The sequence below is a fragment of the Trachinotus anak genome, unplaced genomic scaffold (genome assembly GCF_046630095.1).
Source record: "Trachinotus anak isolate AG129_WGS33_773 ecotype Australia unplaced genomic scaffold, CSIRO_AGI_Tana_v1 ptg000011l, whole genome shotgun sequence".
In the NCBI taxonomy this organism is placed as follows: Eukaryota; Metazoa; Chordata; class Actinopteri; order Carangiformes; family Carangidae; genus Trachinotus; species Trachinotus anak.
Window position 1 is genome coordinate 22,298,265 of NW_027273862.1, and position 13,967 is coordinate 22,312,231.

At 39.3% G+C, this 13,967-nt stretch overlaps 1 protein-coding gene across 1 annotated transcript in view; it reads right to left on the minus strand.

Annotated features, from left to right (window-relative positions):
• LOC139627956 (ephrin type-A receptor 6-like) overlaps positions 1–13,967 on the minus strand; it is a 52,483-nt gene that overhangs the window by 4,604 nt on the left and 33,912 nt on the right. Inside the window, exons 9-13 of the mRNA XM_071489181.1 lie at positions 7,062–7,186; positions 6,537–6,699; positions 5,193–5,298; positions 2,280–2,350; positions 46–171 (exon numbers count right to left, since the gene is read on the minus strand). Of these exons, the coding sequence (XP_071345282.1) occupies positions 46–171; positions 2,280–2,350; positions 5,193–5,298; positions 6,537–6,699; positions 7,062–7,186 (591 nt within the window). The remainder of the gene's footprint in view (positions 1–45; positions 172–2,279; positions 2,351–5,192; positions 5,299–6,536; positions 6,700–7,061; positions 7,187–13,967) is intronic.

Here is a 13,967-nt window from a genome sequence, read left to right on the forward strand (position 1 = left end):
ACAAATCACTCATTATTAGATCTTATCGATAAGTATTGATTTTACCTGCACCAATTACCCTTTCAATGCATATGTATGAAGGGTCTATCTCTTTGGCAAATTCCTCCACTGCCTGAGTGGGGTCTTCATATGTATCTGGATCCACGTAGGTCTTTATCCCAGAAAATGGGACTGGAAGAAAAGAAGCACGACAGACAGTATGATATTTTGCATATTATTTTGGAGTGGAACAAACTGCAGCACTGCAGTAAATTCATGAGATTTAATGACAGCATGGAATCACAACATCGGTGTATATCCAAGACACAGCATATTCTTGACACTGGCACCCAGCTTAAACACATAACTAACAGAACAACTTTACATAGTTTATTGGTAGATTTACAGATGCCTTCCTTAATAATACCTACAAATGTACAGCACGTATGCAGGGAGGGCATTGTTGACTCTTTGTACAGTATTATTAGTCTTACAGTCACACACACTGTTAGCTACTGACAGAAGAGTTAGATCAGATTTATAATTTACAGATGGAAATACTGATGTGCACTGACGTGTTAAAAAGCATTTCAAAACATGTACAGATAACATATATGCTTTTCCTACACATGACCTTTGACTTATGTAGAAAATCTTCTGTTTTCCTCCACATCATGTGTTAGACTGTTTTATATCTTTAGAATAGTTTTCTGTGTTTTGTCAACCACAGTGTTTATGACACCAAACATTTGTCTGCACAAAGAAGTAATTTTCACGACTCTATAGTCCTGCTGGAAATTCTCTCATTCTGAAGCATGTAATTTTTGTTGAGACTGTGCTAGAGAAGTTGATTCTTGATTCTAATACAGTATGCAATATTACAGTATTAGTCCATAATTGGTGGTGTATTTGCTTCCGTTATACTGTAAGGTTTCAGAAGAGGAAGAAAAAGCTGAGGAAATGCCCCAGAGTGCTGTGTATAAAGACACCGCAGGCAGCCAGACTTCAGCATCCTCCTCTCTAGCTGAGGCTGAGGATGTTGCTGCAGTGAGTGCTGTGCATTATGACTGGCACAAATGATAACTCGAAGCAGCCCCCGGTACACCTCGAACAGATGAGCTGGGGACTAAAGGTATTTTATGGCTGTGTCAGCTCATATTGTACAGGGTTGAAGGCTTCGTCTGAGATAGATTCCATTTTGGAGTCTACGCTCCTACCTCTGTCTCCAGGGCGTCTAAGCTCAGCTCTGTAATAGAACAAGACTTTTCTACCAGCTTGTTGAGCCTGCTGACTCCCCCCCCCCCGGGGTGATGGCTCCCCAGCACACAACAACAAAGAACAAACAACAAAAAAAGACAGTGGAAGGCAAGGATTACAACTATTCAAATAATGTTCCAAATATTTGATCAAAAGGCTCATAAATGCATATTTGTATCGGCAAGACTGATGCAGCTCTTCTTGGTCAGGTAGTATAAGTAAAACTAAGCAAAATCAAAATAACAAAAAAAATAAAAGTCTGAGCAGATAACTGCAGCAAAACTCTAAATACATAGAAGACAGCATGAAGACACCAACAAACAGTTGCACACAAACAATGCAATGCACAGTAATGATGTGTGTGTGTGTGTGTGTGTGTGTGTGTGTGTGTGTGTGTGTGTGGGTGCGGTTGCATATGAATGTATTGGTATATCAGCATGTTACATTATTTTATTCACACAAATCAAGCCTGGAGATGGTAGAATGGGAGACACACTGGACACTGGTGCCCCTGCAGGCCTCAGATCGAATCCTACAGGAGTTCTCTCTGAACCGTCTTAGTAAATGGCACAATACCATTTTGTTCCCCATGAATGATACACCTCTCCTGTGGGGCAATCAATGACCCTGTTTTGATCTGTTATTGCAGCATCACACTTAGGTCAACTGTGAACAGCAGTCACCAGAGCTTTGTCAAAAGCCAGTATTGGGTGTATGAGATCCTGTGGTGGTCGGGTGAAAACATTTAGCACTGATAAAGGGCCAATTTTTGTCATTTTGAAAATATCAGAGCACAGCGAGAGGATGCTTCGAATCTAAATTTAACTAAATTAAAATTTCATGACAGAGAAGCAGGAAACATCAATTCTTAAACTTAAAAAAATGCAACTCAGTGGCGAACTGTGACCACTCTTTGTATAAGTTGTGTCAAAACTAAAGCTATGGAAGTTGGAGCATGAAATCTGTCGCAGCATGTACCCAACCAGTCTGGAAGGCCATTTTAAAAAAACACACAGAGACACGATAAAAATGATGTACACTACCATGTCCGCTGTGGAAGCGAGTCCTCCTCTTCTCCTCTGACTTCATCCTGGCTTTAATGTACCCTTGACACCTGTGCAGGTGGACCAGATTACAAAAGAGTAAGAATCAACTTCATTAACACGTAAAACACCCCTGTACATCTCAGCTTTTTTGTATGTGTAAGTTATTTGGCACTGCTGTGTGGCTGACACGCCTCCTTCTATTGCTGCCGTTTTTTTAATTCTATTTTATGCTTTCTGTGCAAAACAAGTTCCCAGAGGAGCAATAAATGTTTCATTCATTCATTCATTCACAAATATTAACAATATTAAAACAAACGTGACATCTAACAGATTTACTGCCGTTATGACAAAAGGAGGAAAAATTTGCATTTATTCTGAAAAAATGCTAATTGCCACACAGTACCGCTACGCCTCTGCCCATACTGCCAAATCATCAAGAATCATCATCATCTGTTGGTTTGCAAAGACGTCTCTGCAGAAAAAAAATAACAGCCATTTCCTCTTTTCTATAACTAATTCTTTCCAGAGCATTTTTTTTGGTTTTGCGTTTATGTAGGTCTTTTTATTTTCTCCCAATTTTCCACTTTTATCATATTCACAGTCCCACAAATTCAAGGCTTTCAAGTTCTCGGTCTCCAAAGAGAGGGAGAATTGGGACAAAAGCAGCAATCAAACACCAGTATTCAACAAAAAGAGCAATCTGTGTCCTCCATGTAAAAACCATACAGAGGGTGGTTGCCATTTGAAAATGTCATCGGAGAATTAGAATGCGCTAATACTTTGAAGCTTTTCACTTTAGGAGTATTTATTTATAAAAAGATAGTTTTATAAGTCATTTATACCAAAACCCGGGTCAGAGAGAAATTGGAAATAAAGCAGGAGTTGTAAAGTTTAAAGTTTAGTTTCACTTACTGCAGTCTCTCCGTCTCTGGTATCTTATATGCCCATTCAGAGCACATGAGAAGGCTGAACAATACAAGAAAGTCATCCTAATCTATGTAGTGCACTTAGTTTTTAATGGAGGGATAGGACGAGGTTTCTGACAGGTTTTTTGATGTCTGTGATGTAGCCTCACCTACACATTAATATTCCCTCTAATGCTATACATTACAAATATATTTTTAGGCCATAATGGAGGATGGGGATTAGCAAAATTTAGACTGAATAATCCTATGGACAGCGAAAAGGGCCATAATCCAAAAGTAGCAACAGTGGATATCTGAGATTTTCCACTGATTCAATGCAAGCCATTCCCAAAATACATTCATAGATTTGTTGAGATATCTAATGTATGTTCAAATGTGGACTTAACATGCATCCTCAGGGCATGTCTTTGGAAATGTATATCTTATTGGACCACAAGCAAAAGTCACTGATACCAACTGATTTGTTCTTAAGTAAGACGTATAAGCAACTTTTTGTCTTATGTTGTACAAGTAGTGTACAGAAACCTTTCTCTACTATGATTTATTTAATCTACAGATTACAATGTCTTAATCTGAATGTGTTTGGAGTTTAGAAAACCCTTGTTATTAAGGGAAGTAAACTGCAGCTTGCGTGTGCGCTGGCGTTCCATAGGTGGGCACGAGTGAGCATCCTGGGCATCAGCCAAAAAAGTGACATGATGGTCGGGCTGGGAAAGAAATTCAGCCCTGTGTGGGGCTTGGATGGTGCCAATTTAAGGATTACCAGCAGGAGAAAAAGGACCAGTTTACTCTTCCTTCCGAATGTCTCTCTGCTGTAGACTTATCTACTGGAACATGCACGTGGCACGCTCTTATGCACACCTCATGCCAGGCACACAGAGAAGGCAGGTCAAGAGACTGACAGGACGATATACACTTGAATTTTTTAGATGTTCACGGATGCAGCGGCCCACTAGGATTAGTCCCGGCAGCGTAGATGTCCAGTCTCAACTATACAAGACTGAAAGTGATTGACTGGCAGGATAAAAATGCAAAATGAAGTAACTAAAGTTACACTAAAGTTGACTGTAAACAATATTTTAGACTATACTATTTGACTCTCCATAAAATTTGTGGACTCCATTTGTGGACTCCATTCCTAAGCTAATGTTAGTCAGTGTTGCACACTGTTGGCACTGTAGGGGAGCAGAAGGGAGGCACTGAGGCAAGGATTCAGGAGCAAACATAGATATCACATCCTTCAGGGGAGGTCTTATTTTTTTTAAGTTATGCTACAAACTGTTCACACAATGGCAATAAAAAAGTGATTAACACATGTAAATTGCTTCACATTCTTACATATAGTACCTTTAATGTGTCTCACTAATTGAGTGGAACAGGTAGCCTTATGTAGCAATTTAGGGGTGTTATTAATTATGCTAATGATGAAATCCCATGAGCATGAGAGAGATTTAGGATAACAATGCAAAAATGTTCTTTCGTGAGGCCCAGTGTCTGTACCTTTGTTCTGCTAACTGAATCTTGTTTTATTTTTTTCACCATGAGGTTTACAAATTGTGTGATCAAAAAGCATCACTTCATCTTGTATCACAATTAAAAATCCAGACGGAGTATGTACAGATTCTGGGCCATTTTTCATTGTTTATTAATAGATGCCACTAATGGTAAAATCCTGTGAACCCAAGGCAGACTGAAGACAACAGTCTGAACTAACCTGGAAAAGTTAATGGAATGGAGCAAACCGCTAGTACATGCATTACATGCTGAGTAATTAGGCAGAAAATTGGTTCAGCCATTTGGAAAATAAGAGTGTCTGCTTGGTGGCGAAAGCGAGTCCATTAACAGACTTCTGGTTGTAGCGTCACTCTGGAGATTATGAGAAGAAGCACGGAGGTGTGTGTGTGTGTGTGTGTGTCTGAGTGAGAGTGTGTGGTGTGGTGTTAACGAAATGCCTGCACCACAGACACACAGGGGGGTGTCTTACCGTCCAGTAATGAGGAGGAAGAGGGTAAGTATGACCAACAGGGAGAAGCCTCCTACGGACGCAGTGACGACCACCAGAACTTGACCCTGATCAGCGATATCAGGATCTGAGGAAAATAAGAACAAAGACTAATCAGTACCAGTAACAGATTAGCGACTCTCACTGTGCTCAAACCAGAGAACTGACACATTACACGGTGATACCACGCTGTCGCAATTTTCTGAACACAATGAACATTTTAAAAATGGTCTTCAGTTTCTGTAATGTTAAATTAAACTTTCTCCATATTCATCACTATTGAAAAAAAAACAGAAGAGGACATCCTCTTTTTATTCTGTCCTGCTGCTCGCTCAGGTTTTAAACGTATCTATGAACAGTGCAACCACATTTAAATCATATAAACATGAATTGTTCTGCCTCTTCTCTATATCCAGGGCCTTATCCAGGGTCTGGCAAATATTAGCCTATCATCATCTTTGATGACCTCTCTCTCCTTTATAAAGGAGAGAGAGGTCATCGCTAAAGAGAGAATATTTGCTGATGTGTCCCTGAATGGAGATCTCACTGATTCAGCCTCTGTGCACGTCTACAGTATATGTTTGATTCAAGTAATATCCACTGAATTTCACACATTTATTCAGTGATCCAAAGTCCCATTTTATTTTGATGAGTCCTTACACAATTCCAACTGTTTGCATAAAAAAAACGTAAAACCTTCAAGAAATGTGACAATGGTCTAAATCACTGCACTGTCTGTGACATGAAGGTGTGTGAGAGTGTGCATTGTACGACGTGTTGAATAAGGTGAGAGAGAAGAAACTATGTAAGTGGATTTAAATGAGAGGTATTGGTATATAGGGGGTATGTGAATGTGAAATCTGCATATTCATTACCAAAAGTGTGTGTTTTGTAGGAGTTCTGTGCATTCCTGCATATTTCAGGATTAGAATCAGCAGAGCGTTATGCGTTCATGAAAACTGTAATAAGCACAATTGCATATAGCCTGAATCAGAACTTATAGAGCATATAAACATTTATATAAATGGCTCCTGCCTGAAGAAGCACCGATGAGTTTCACAGATCCTTAGCAAAGAATGACCATAAAATGTCTCTGGGGATTTTATAGGGTTGTTGATCACCACGGGTGACTCCACATCTGTGGCTGTAAAACTCCCTTCTTCTCCTGTGCATTGTTTTAAAACTACACTCCATATCCTTTGGGAGTTCAACACAAATCTACCTTCCGGAATGACTGAATATCGGCGCCATTCCTCCCTTAAACATAACCAATATTAGGACAAATAAACCCATAATTCCTCTGTGCCTACTCCCTCACAGTCGTACCCTCAGCTGCAGTAGCAAACTCAAAGTTGGGGCTGTAAGCTGTGTAGCCAGCAGCAGTGCGAGCGCGCACGTGGAAGACATAGACAGTGGAGGGTCTGAGGCCTGTTACCACCACGCTGGGGGTTTTGGTCCGTGTCGATGAGTAGCTCAGCTGCTCTTGCTCCTAGATAAGCAGAAACGGAAACAGATTGCCAGAGATGATAAACAAAAGTACAGACAAAACTCTTTTTTGCATAAACCCGTTATCACAGCGGCGTTTGAACAAAACACATCAATTTTTATCCTATTAACTGTCAGAGCAGATGGTCAACAAAGCGGAGATAGTAATTCATTATGGATGCTGCTCACTTACATTTGGGTTTCTGTATGTTAACAATGCAAATTGCTTTGTGAAGCAGTAATTGTTCTGTGTGTATGTAATCACTTTTGACGCATTTTAGTGCTAAATTTGCTACCACAAATCAGTTACCACTAAGAAATTAACTTATATGGTACATAAACATAGTCTGAAAAAATGTACCTTACCTTCTCATAGTATTTGACTTCATAGTCCACTATGTCTGAAGGAGGCTGTTCCACTTCTGACCAGGAGAGGGCGATGCTGTTTTGAGAGGCCCAGTCCTTTCTGACTACACCCACCAGAGCCGGACCTGAAGATGCAGTCAAAGAGTGCAGGGATTTGAGTCGAACTGAGAACAAACCTGCGAGGGGAGGGCTGTTTGGAGAAAAGTTCAATGACAACAACAACAACAACGAAATTCCACGTCTTCCCACACCACGGATATTTCCAGACAAATTAATGCACTGGCATATACTGTATGTACTTCCTCTAAAATATATACTTAATAAAATCAAAGAGAGGCTGAGCTTATTTGACTCAGTGACTAACCCATGCACTAAGAGTTAGCTTACTGAAATGTGTATGTGCCAAGGAGTGAATCTTTACATATGTATTGGGAGAATACACTGAGTTTAGTGACATGAGTTTAGTGACTGCAAAACAGAATGTCTTCAGTCGTCATCCGAAAGATACCGACATTGAACAAAGTATCACAGAAATACCTTAAAGGGAAAGTCTGGCCAAGGAAACAACCGTTTTACGAGGCAAACATTTCTGTTAACCAAACCACTGGACTCACAGCAGCTGTTTATCATGTTTGCCGTTACTGCTGAATTTGGGGGCATATCTTACACAAGGTTGCTGAGGAGATATCAAATCACCTGGCAGAGATTCAAATATTTACCATCAATTATTCATAAAGCCTGTGCTTGAACAGATTTGACAAACTAAAAGATCCAGTCCCTCTGTTGTTGAGTGTGCTGTTTGGGAGATCATTACCGGAATACCAATTCAGGACCAGACTGATGTCTTAAACTGTCCTCATGCTCAGATAAGCAGATAACCTTCTACGCACAGAAGGCCACGGAGCGCATGGGGCGCTTCAGAAAGGTGACGTGTAACCGTATTAAGTCTGACGCACTGGGGTGCAAGATGCAACTTTTAACTTTTAACAACTTTTTTTTTTTTTTAAGCAGCAGCTCCGTCCAGACACGGTGCTTCACAGTCCAGCAGCTTAATCATTTCAACTTTTATTAAAACAAAAAAAGACCAGAGAGAAAAAAATGGTGCATGTAGAAAGCAAGAGTTTGATGCTGCTGACTCCTGCAAAAATGCACACTCGAGGTGACAAATATGTAAATTTAGGGTGTCCAGCTTTCACATTAAAATGCAAAAAGGTCTGACTCCTGACTCGAGTCTGTTTGAATATGCATTTCTTTAAGCATCTAAAACTTGAAGACACGCCCTATCTAAGACATTTAGACATAAAAAACCTGACCAATGTGTTCATGTACATTTTACAGCTCACAAAAACTAAAAAATTAAAGTTCCTCATGTCAAAGTTTTACAGGAAAAGGAAACAAAAATCATCACGAGACTGTCAAAAATCAATAAAAATACATCTTCATCATACAGCAGTCACTGGACTGTGCTGTCTAAACAATTCACAGAGCCAGACACACACATCTGCTGTCAGCCATGTTCTTCCATGTGCCCTTTCTATCCTGTTAGCAGGTGGTGTCTGAGCTACACTGAGCGCCTAGAGATGTTGTGGGAATATCTCAGGCCTCTCAGTCTGGCTGCCTGCTGCAGTTATTAATGGAAAACAGCGCTGTACGAACACCGACGAAAATATACATGCTAAATGAACCAAATGTCATCAGTGCTACACCTACATTATTTTTTTAGCGTAATAATGAGCAGTGCAGTATCTGCTGCATTCATTATTACAAGGCGCTCGATTCTAAACGCTACTTATTTTAAACAAACAAACTCATTCAGCAAGTTCTTACAGATGAAATATAACACAGGTAGCTGAAAGCATTTCAGTTTTTACTGTGGATAATGGCTCTGCCAATACAATGTGTACACTGTAATCCTAAAGCACAGCTAATTAAAGGTGCACAGTAGGGTTGCAGCTAACAATTATTCTCACAATCGATAAATCTGGAAATCATTTTCCTCGATAAATTGATTCTTTTCTGGTCTGGAAAATGTCCAAAATCCCAAGTTTATGTCTTGAAATTACTTGTTTTCTAAGCAACCTTCCAAAAACCCAAAGATATTCAACTTACATTCTCTATAAAACAATTCTCTGTAGCTCGACTAATCACTGCATCTGTAGTGCACAGTGAAGAGAGTGAAGAGAAACATCTGTAGCTATCCACTGTGCAAACAGTGTATCCAAGCAAATGCACAAAACCTGAAGCAAACATCAACTGCTCTGAAGGAGCAACTCCAACATACGTATCATATGTAAGGGCATCAGAAATGTTTAAAGCGAGTCCAAACCGTAAGACTTTCACCACGAGAAAGTGTGTTATGGCTTATCCTCAAAATCATGCATGTCAAAATCAAAATCAAAATGTAAATTAATTTGTAATTTGCAACTTGTCATTTGACCGAACCTGTTAAAATATATCAAAACAACAATGTTGCCCATTAATATCATGTTCAAATAAGCAATGATGGTATTTTTTCAGCTGGCATCAGTGCAACCAGGCAGATAAATATGCATAACCCACTTTAGAGCATAAGATTGTCTGTGAGAATCACATTACTGGAGGGGATTTCTGTCCCCACCATACAGTATGTAATGTTATGTATCTATCACTATGCATATGTATGTGTGTGTGTGTGTGTGTGTGTGTGTCTGTACTTCCATCTCTGTGAGAACTAACTTAGGTTTTAAACTTTCTCTGTAGGTCGGGAAACTCCCTAAAAAAACTCGAATCCAAGAGGTTCTTTCAGCCTCAGGATAAATCAATCTGCTATTTAGATACCTACTGTTATGGATGAGTGGCACAGAGAGAACAATTATGGTCATTACAGTTTAATCACAATTCACACTGCTGAAGATAACTGAGAATCTATAAGCTCTAGTTGGTTTTATTGGCAACATGTAAAAATAGGTTAACCCTCAACTTTATGTGCTCAAATAGATACAGAAAGGACAGAGGAGGAAGGAGAGAGCAGGGAGAACTGTAGAGAAATCCCACGAGGTTGCATCTCCCCAGCATCTGAGCATATAAATAGAAGTCAGCTTTATTCCCAGAGCAAGAGAGATGAAAACAGAAGAGAACCCACTGTAGGAAAGGGGAAAAGAGCAAAGTAAAAGAGAGAAAATCTCCTGAATCAGGACACCATGAAACACTGGGAAATGTTCACACGTGGATTTAGCATGTGAGAGCTTGGCACGGCTTTTTGTTGTTACTTATTTTGTAAAAGAAATAATCAAACACACGGCAGCAGTCCACACCTTCAAAAACCAAAGCCCGCTGGTATACTGCATGGCACATGTTCCTGAGGATTCCAGGAACAACAGCGACAGACGCAGCACAAAAACCCCACGGACAGACACAGAGGCCACAGAGATAACAGCTTCCACTGGCTAAATGTCAGATTAGAAGGGTAGGAGGTTACACATTTAGCCATCCCATAATGATGTCATGGTTGTTGTACGTTTAAAGTAGGGCTGTGAAATGATTAATTTCTTAAAAGTTTTATCACATGATTAAAATTCTATTATTTTGCATTTCAGAACTGTTTTCTTTTGCTTGACAACACATGACCATCAGTCTGTCTGAACTAGAAGCTCACATTAGCATTGACAACAAGTAAGGGTGTGTCAAATACTATCAAAATAGTAATGTGACTTAAAGTCTTATTGCACTGTTTGGACCAATGGAAAAACATTTGTTACATTCAAATATTACCAACAGTCTTATTTATGCCTGTCAGAGTTTATGTTTGCAGAGCTGCTCATGCAGCAACAAGTCAGAGGAAAATCAAAAAATACCACTGGAACTTATTACCCAGTAATTATTATTAAGTTTTTATTTGATTTAAAAAACTAGTATGATAAATGATCTGTAGCAGTAGAGCAGTAGAGTCTGGATGAACTGAAAGACAATGATCACGACTCTGCAGGGATTTGACCATGTAAACCAGCAGCTATTTGATTTCAATTATCTCTGCAAAGCTTCATCGCATCATTAAATCTCACATTTTTATGAATGACTTGATTGGATTAGATATGTAATTCAATTCATTTTGGTTCCTTCTGGCTCCAGACATATAAAAACGAACATGTACCGCCAACAAAAACTTAACAAGTGTAATCTTTGGTCCAAACTTTCAAGGGCTCAGTATACAACATTCTCAGCCTCTGCTGGGACACAGTCTGTCCCCTGCACTTTTAACACAGAGCGAATCTATCTTGGTGGCTGCTTCTCTGCTCCTGTTGTAGGATCACATTTTTCCCTCTGTGTGGCAAAGACCTTCCACAAATTTACAGTGATTTCTCTGTGCCTCTTCACAGAGCACTGCGGTGAACTTTGTGGGAGGAATCTTCAGTGGGAAATGCTCTGCTGAGCACCAACAACAGTGTATTTGGAGCAGAGTTCACTGTTCATGAACGCAGAGACCATCCTGCTCGCTCACTCACTCTGCTTTGCATTGCTGCCTTGAGAGTTGTTAGGACGCCAGCTGACCTTAACCTGCACCACGTTTCACAAAGTGAACTCAAGTGTGGAGGAGTGAACACACAAACAGACAGATCAGAATGATCAAATGTGTTCTCAGCGAATCCATGACTAAACAGATATTGCGCAGCTCTTACAGCCAAATAAACGAATGATAATTCCAGATTCATCGACGGTAATGAACACTCCGCTCTGTTCAAAGACACAGTGATCATGCATCTTGCTTAACTGAGCATTATAACTTATCAAAGTTAGACAAGCACATAGGCAATAGGGAAGAGAAATTATTAGTAATTCTGATTAATAGGTTTAGCATAATTAAAAACATAATGAGGTATTAATATGCAATTTATAAACAGATAGCATGCCAACAGAAAATAAATCTTCCCTCTCCTTCTCGCAGAAATCCAGTTAACTGCTAATTCTGCTTTTGATTGGCTATTATTCCATCACTGACATAATATCACAGCCAATTACATGAATCACCTCACAGCATCCGCGTTAATTGGCAGCGAGCCTGTCCGTCCCGAGTCCATCCAAACAGAAGTTGAAACAAGCACAGATCTACAACAGGCATTTCTCTCAACCCAATGAATATTCAACCTCATTTGAATTTAAAGCAAGGACTGAAGTGCTTGTCGAATGTTTTGCATTTAACAGTCATATAGTGCTTTGAAGAGTTTAAATAGATTTTGTTTTCATTAAGAAGCTATATATATATATATATATATATATACATATATCAAATGCCACTTCATGTTACTTATTCTTTTTCTAAACAATTTAGCACATGCTTACTTATATACCTACTTTAATTCACATACTGGGGATTACCTGGGGACTCATGCAAACATTTCAGTGTAAAGATTATGAGGCATGGAACAGTGCATACAAACAGTATGAATGGTGTACAGTGTGCAAACTTACAGAACAGTACCTTCCTTTTAATATCATCTCTCATATAAGATGTGAAGGACAGATATAACTGCAATCAAAGGATCCGGATCATTCTATCCTCTATCAAAGTGCAATTAAAGTATGTATTATTGTACTCTCTCTGATGGATATATATATATCATTCTAACACTCCATCAAAGAAAGGTGTTATCTCTTGTTTAAAGGAAGCGGAAAGAGAAGAAAGACACATATGTGTGTGGGAGACAGAAAAACAAGAGACAGCATGAGGCAGAGCTGGGAAACAGCTATCGGGACCATATGCAAGGCTGTAGGTGGTACATGGGTGAAGCAAATGTCTGTGTAAATGTCATGTGTGTACGGATTTGTTTGCCTGCTTATTTGCATGCATGCCTGGCTGCGTGCGCATACAGTATGTCTACTGAGGAAAGGCAGTTTGACAAGTTAATCCACTCTAAACATCCTCAGGGAAACAACCCCACAGGCTGTTTCTCCTCCTCGACAGAGATTATTTTGCATTCCAACTTCCTCCCATCAGTCTAGCTGCCTTTGCCAGAGAGAGATGGGTGACACATATACACCTGACATCTGTTTTCCATGGAGTGATGACAGCCTATCAGCATAACATTTAATTTATAAAAATCATACTTTAATGCAATATTCTACTGTCGGCTAGGAGAGAATTAGCCCCAAGAAATGACTGTTGAAGTTATTATTATTCTTGAATGATTCAAGCCGCTATGTTGGTGTTATGATAATTGAGACATTATAGTCACTCACCAACCAAGTACTCCATATTACCTGAAAAATTGAGTGAAGCATAGACACAACTAAACTAAATCCTAATTACAGAGAGCCAAAAACTGCACAACAGTCGGTAGGGAATGATGATAAATTAATGACTAATTGGTAATATTTATGAATTACACTTCAAAGTTGGCCATTCATAAACACAGTTGGAGCATTTGCACAGTTTGAATACTTGACATGACAGTTTTATTCTCACTCAGTCTTGGTTGCTTGCTGTCATTTAAACCATTGCCTCAAACGTTAGTGCTGCTTTGTTCTCAACTAGCATCATACTGCTGGATTCTACCTCCCGCCCTTGTGTGGTGCTGCACACATGGGCACAGTTTTTCAAAATCTGAGTCTGGCTTACATCTAAACTAATAATAATCTATTAGTTTATTGTCTATTATTAATAGACTAATAATCTTACTGTTTTTGGTCACTTTTTGAGTAAATTGGCTTGTCCGCCACTTTGGTCCACACTTAGTTCAAAACAGAGACTTGGGAATTTAGACCAGGCATCTTTAAGAGACTTTGTTCCTGCCATCTGTTGTACAAGTAATCGGACAAACAGGCCATCTGTAAGCCCACAGATTGGCTTTCAGTCAGCATAGTTGACTCTGAACCTGAGAAAGTGGAAAACATGTTTTATATATATATATATATATATATATATATATATAT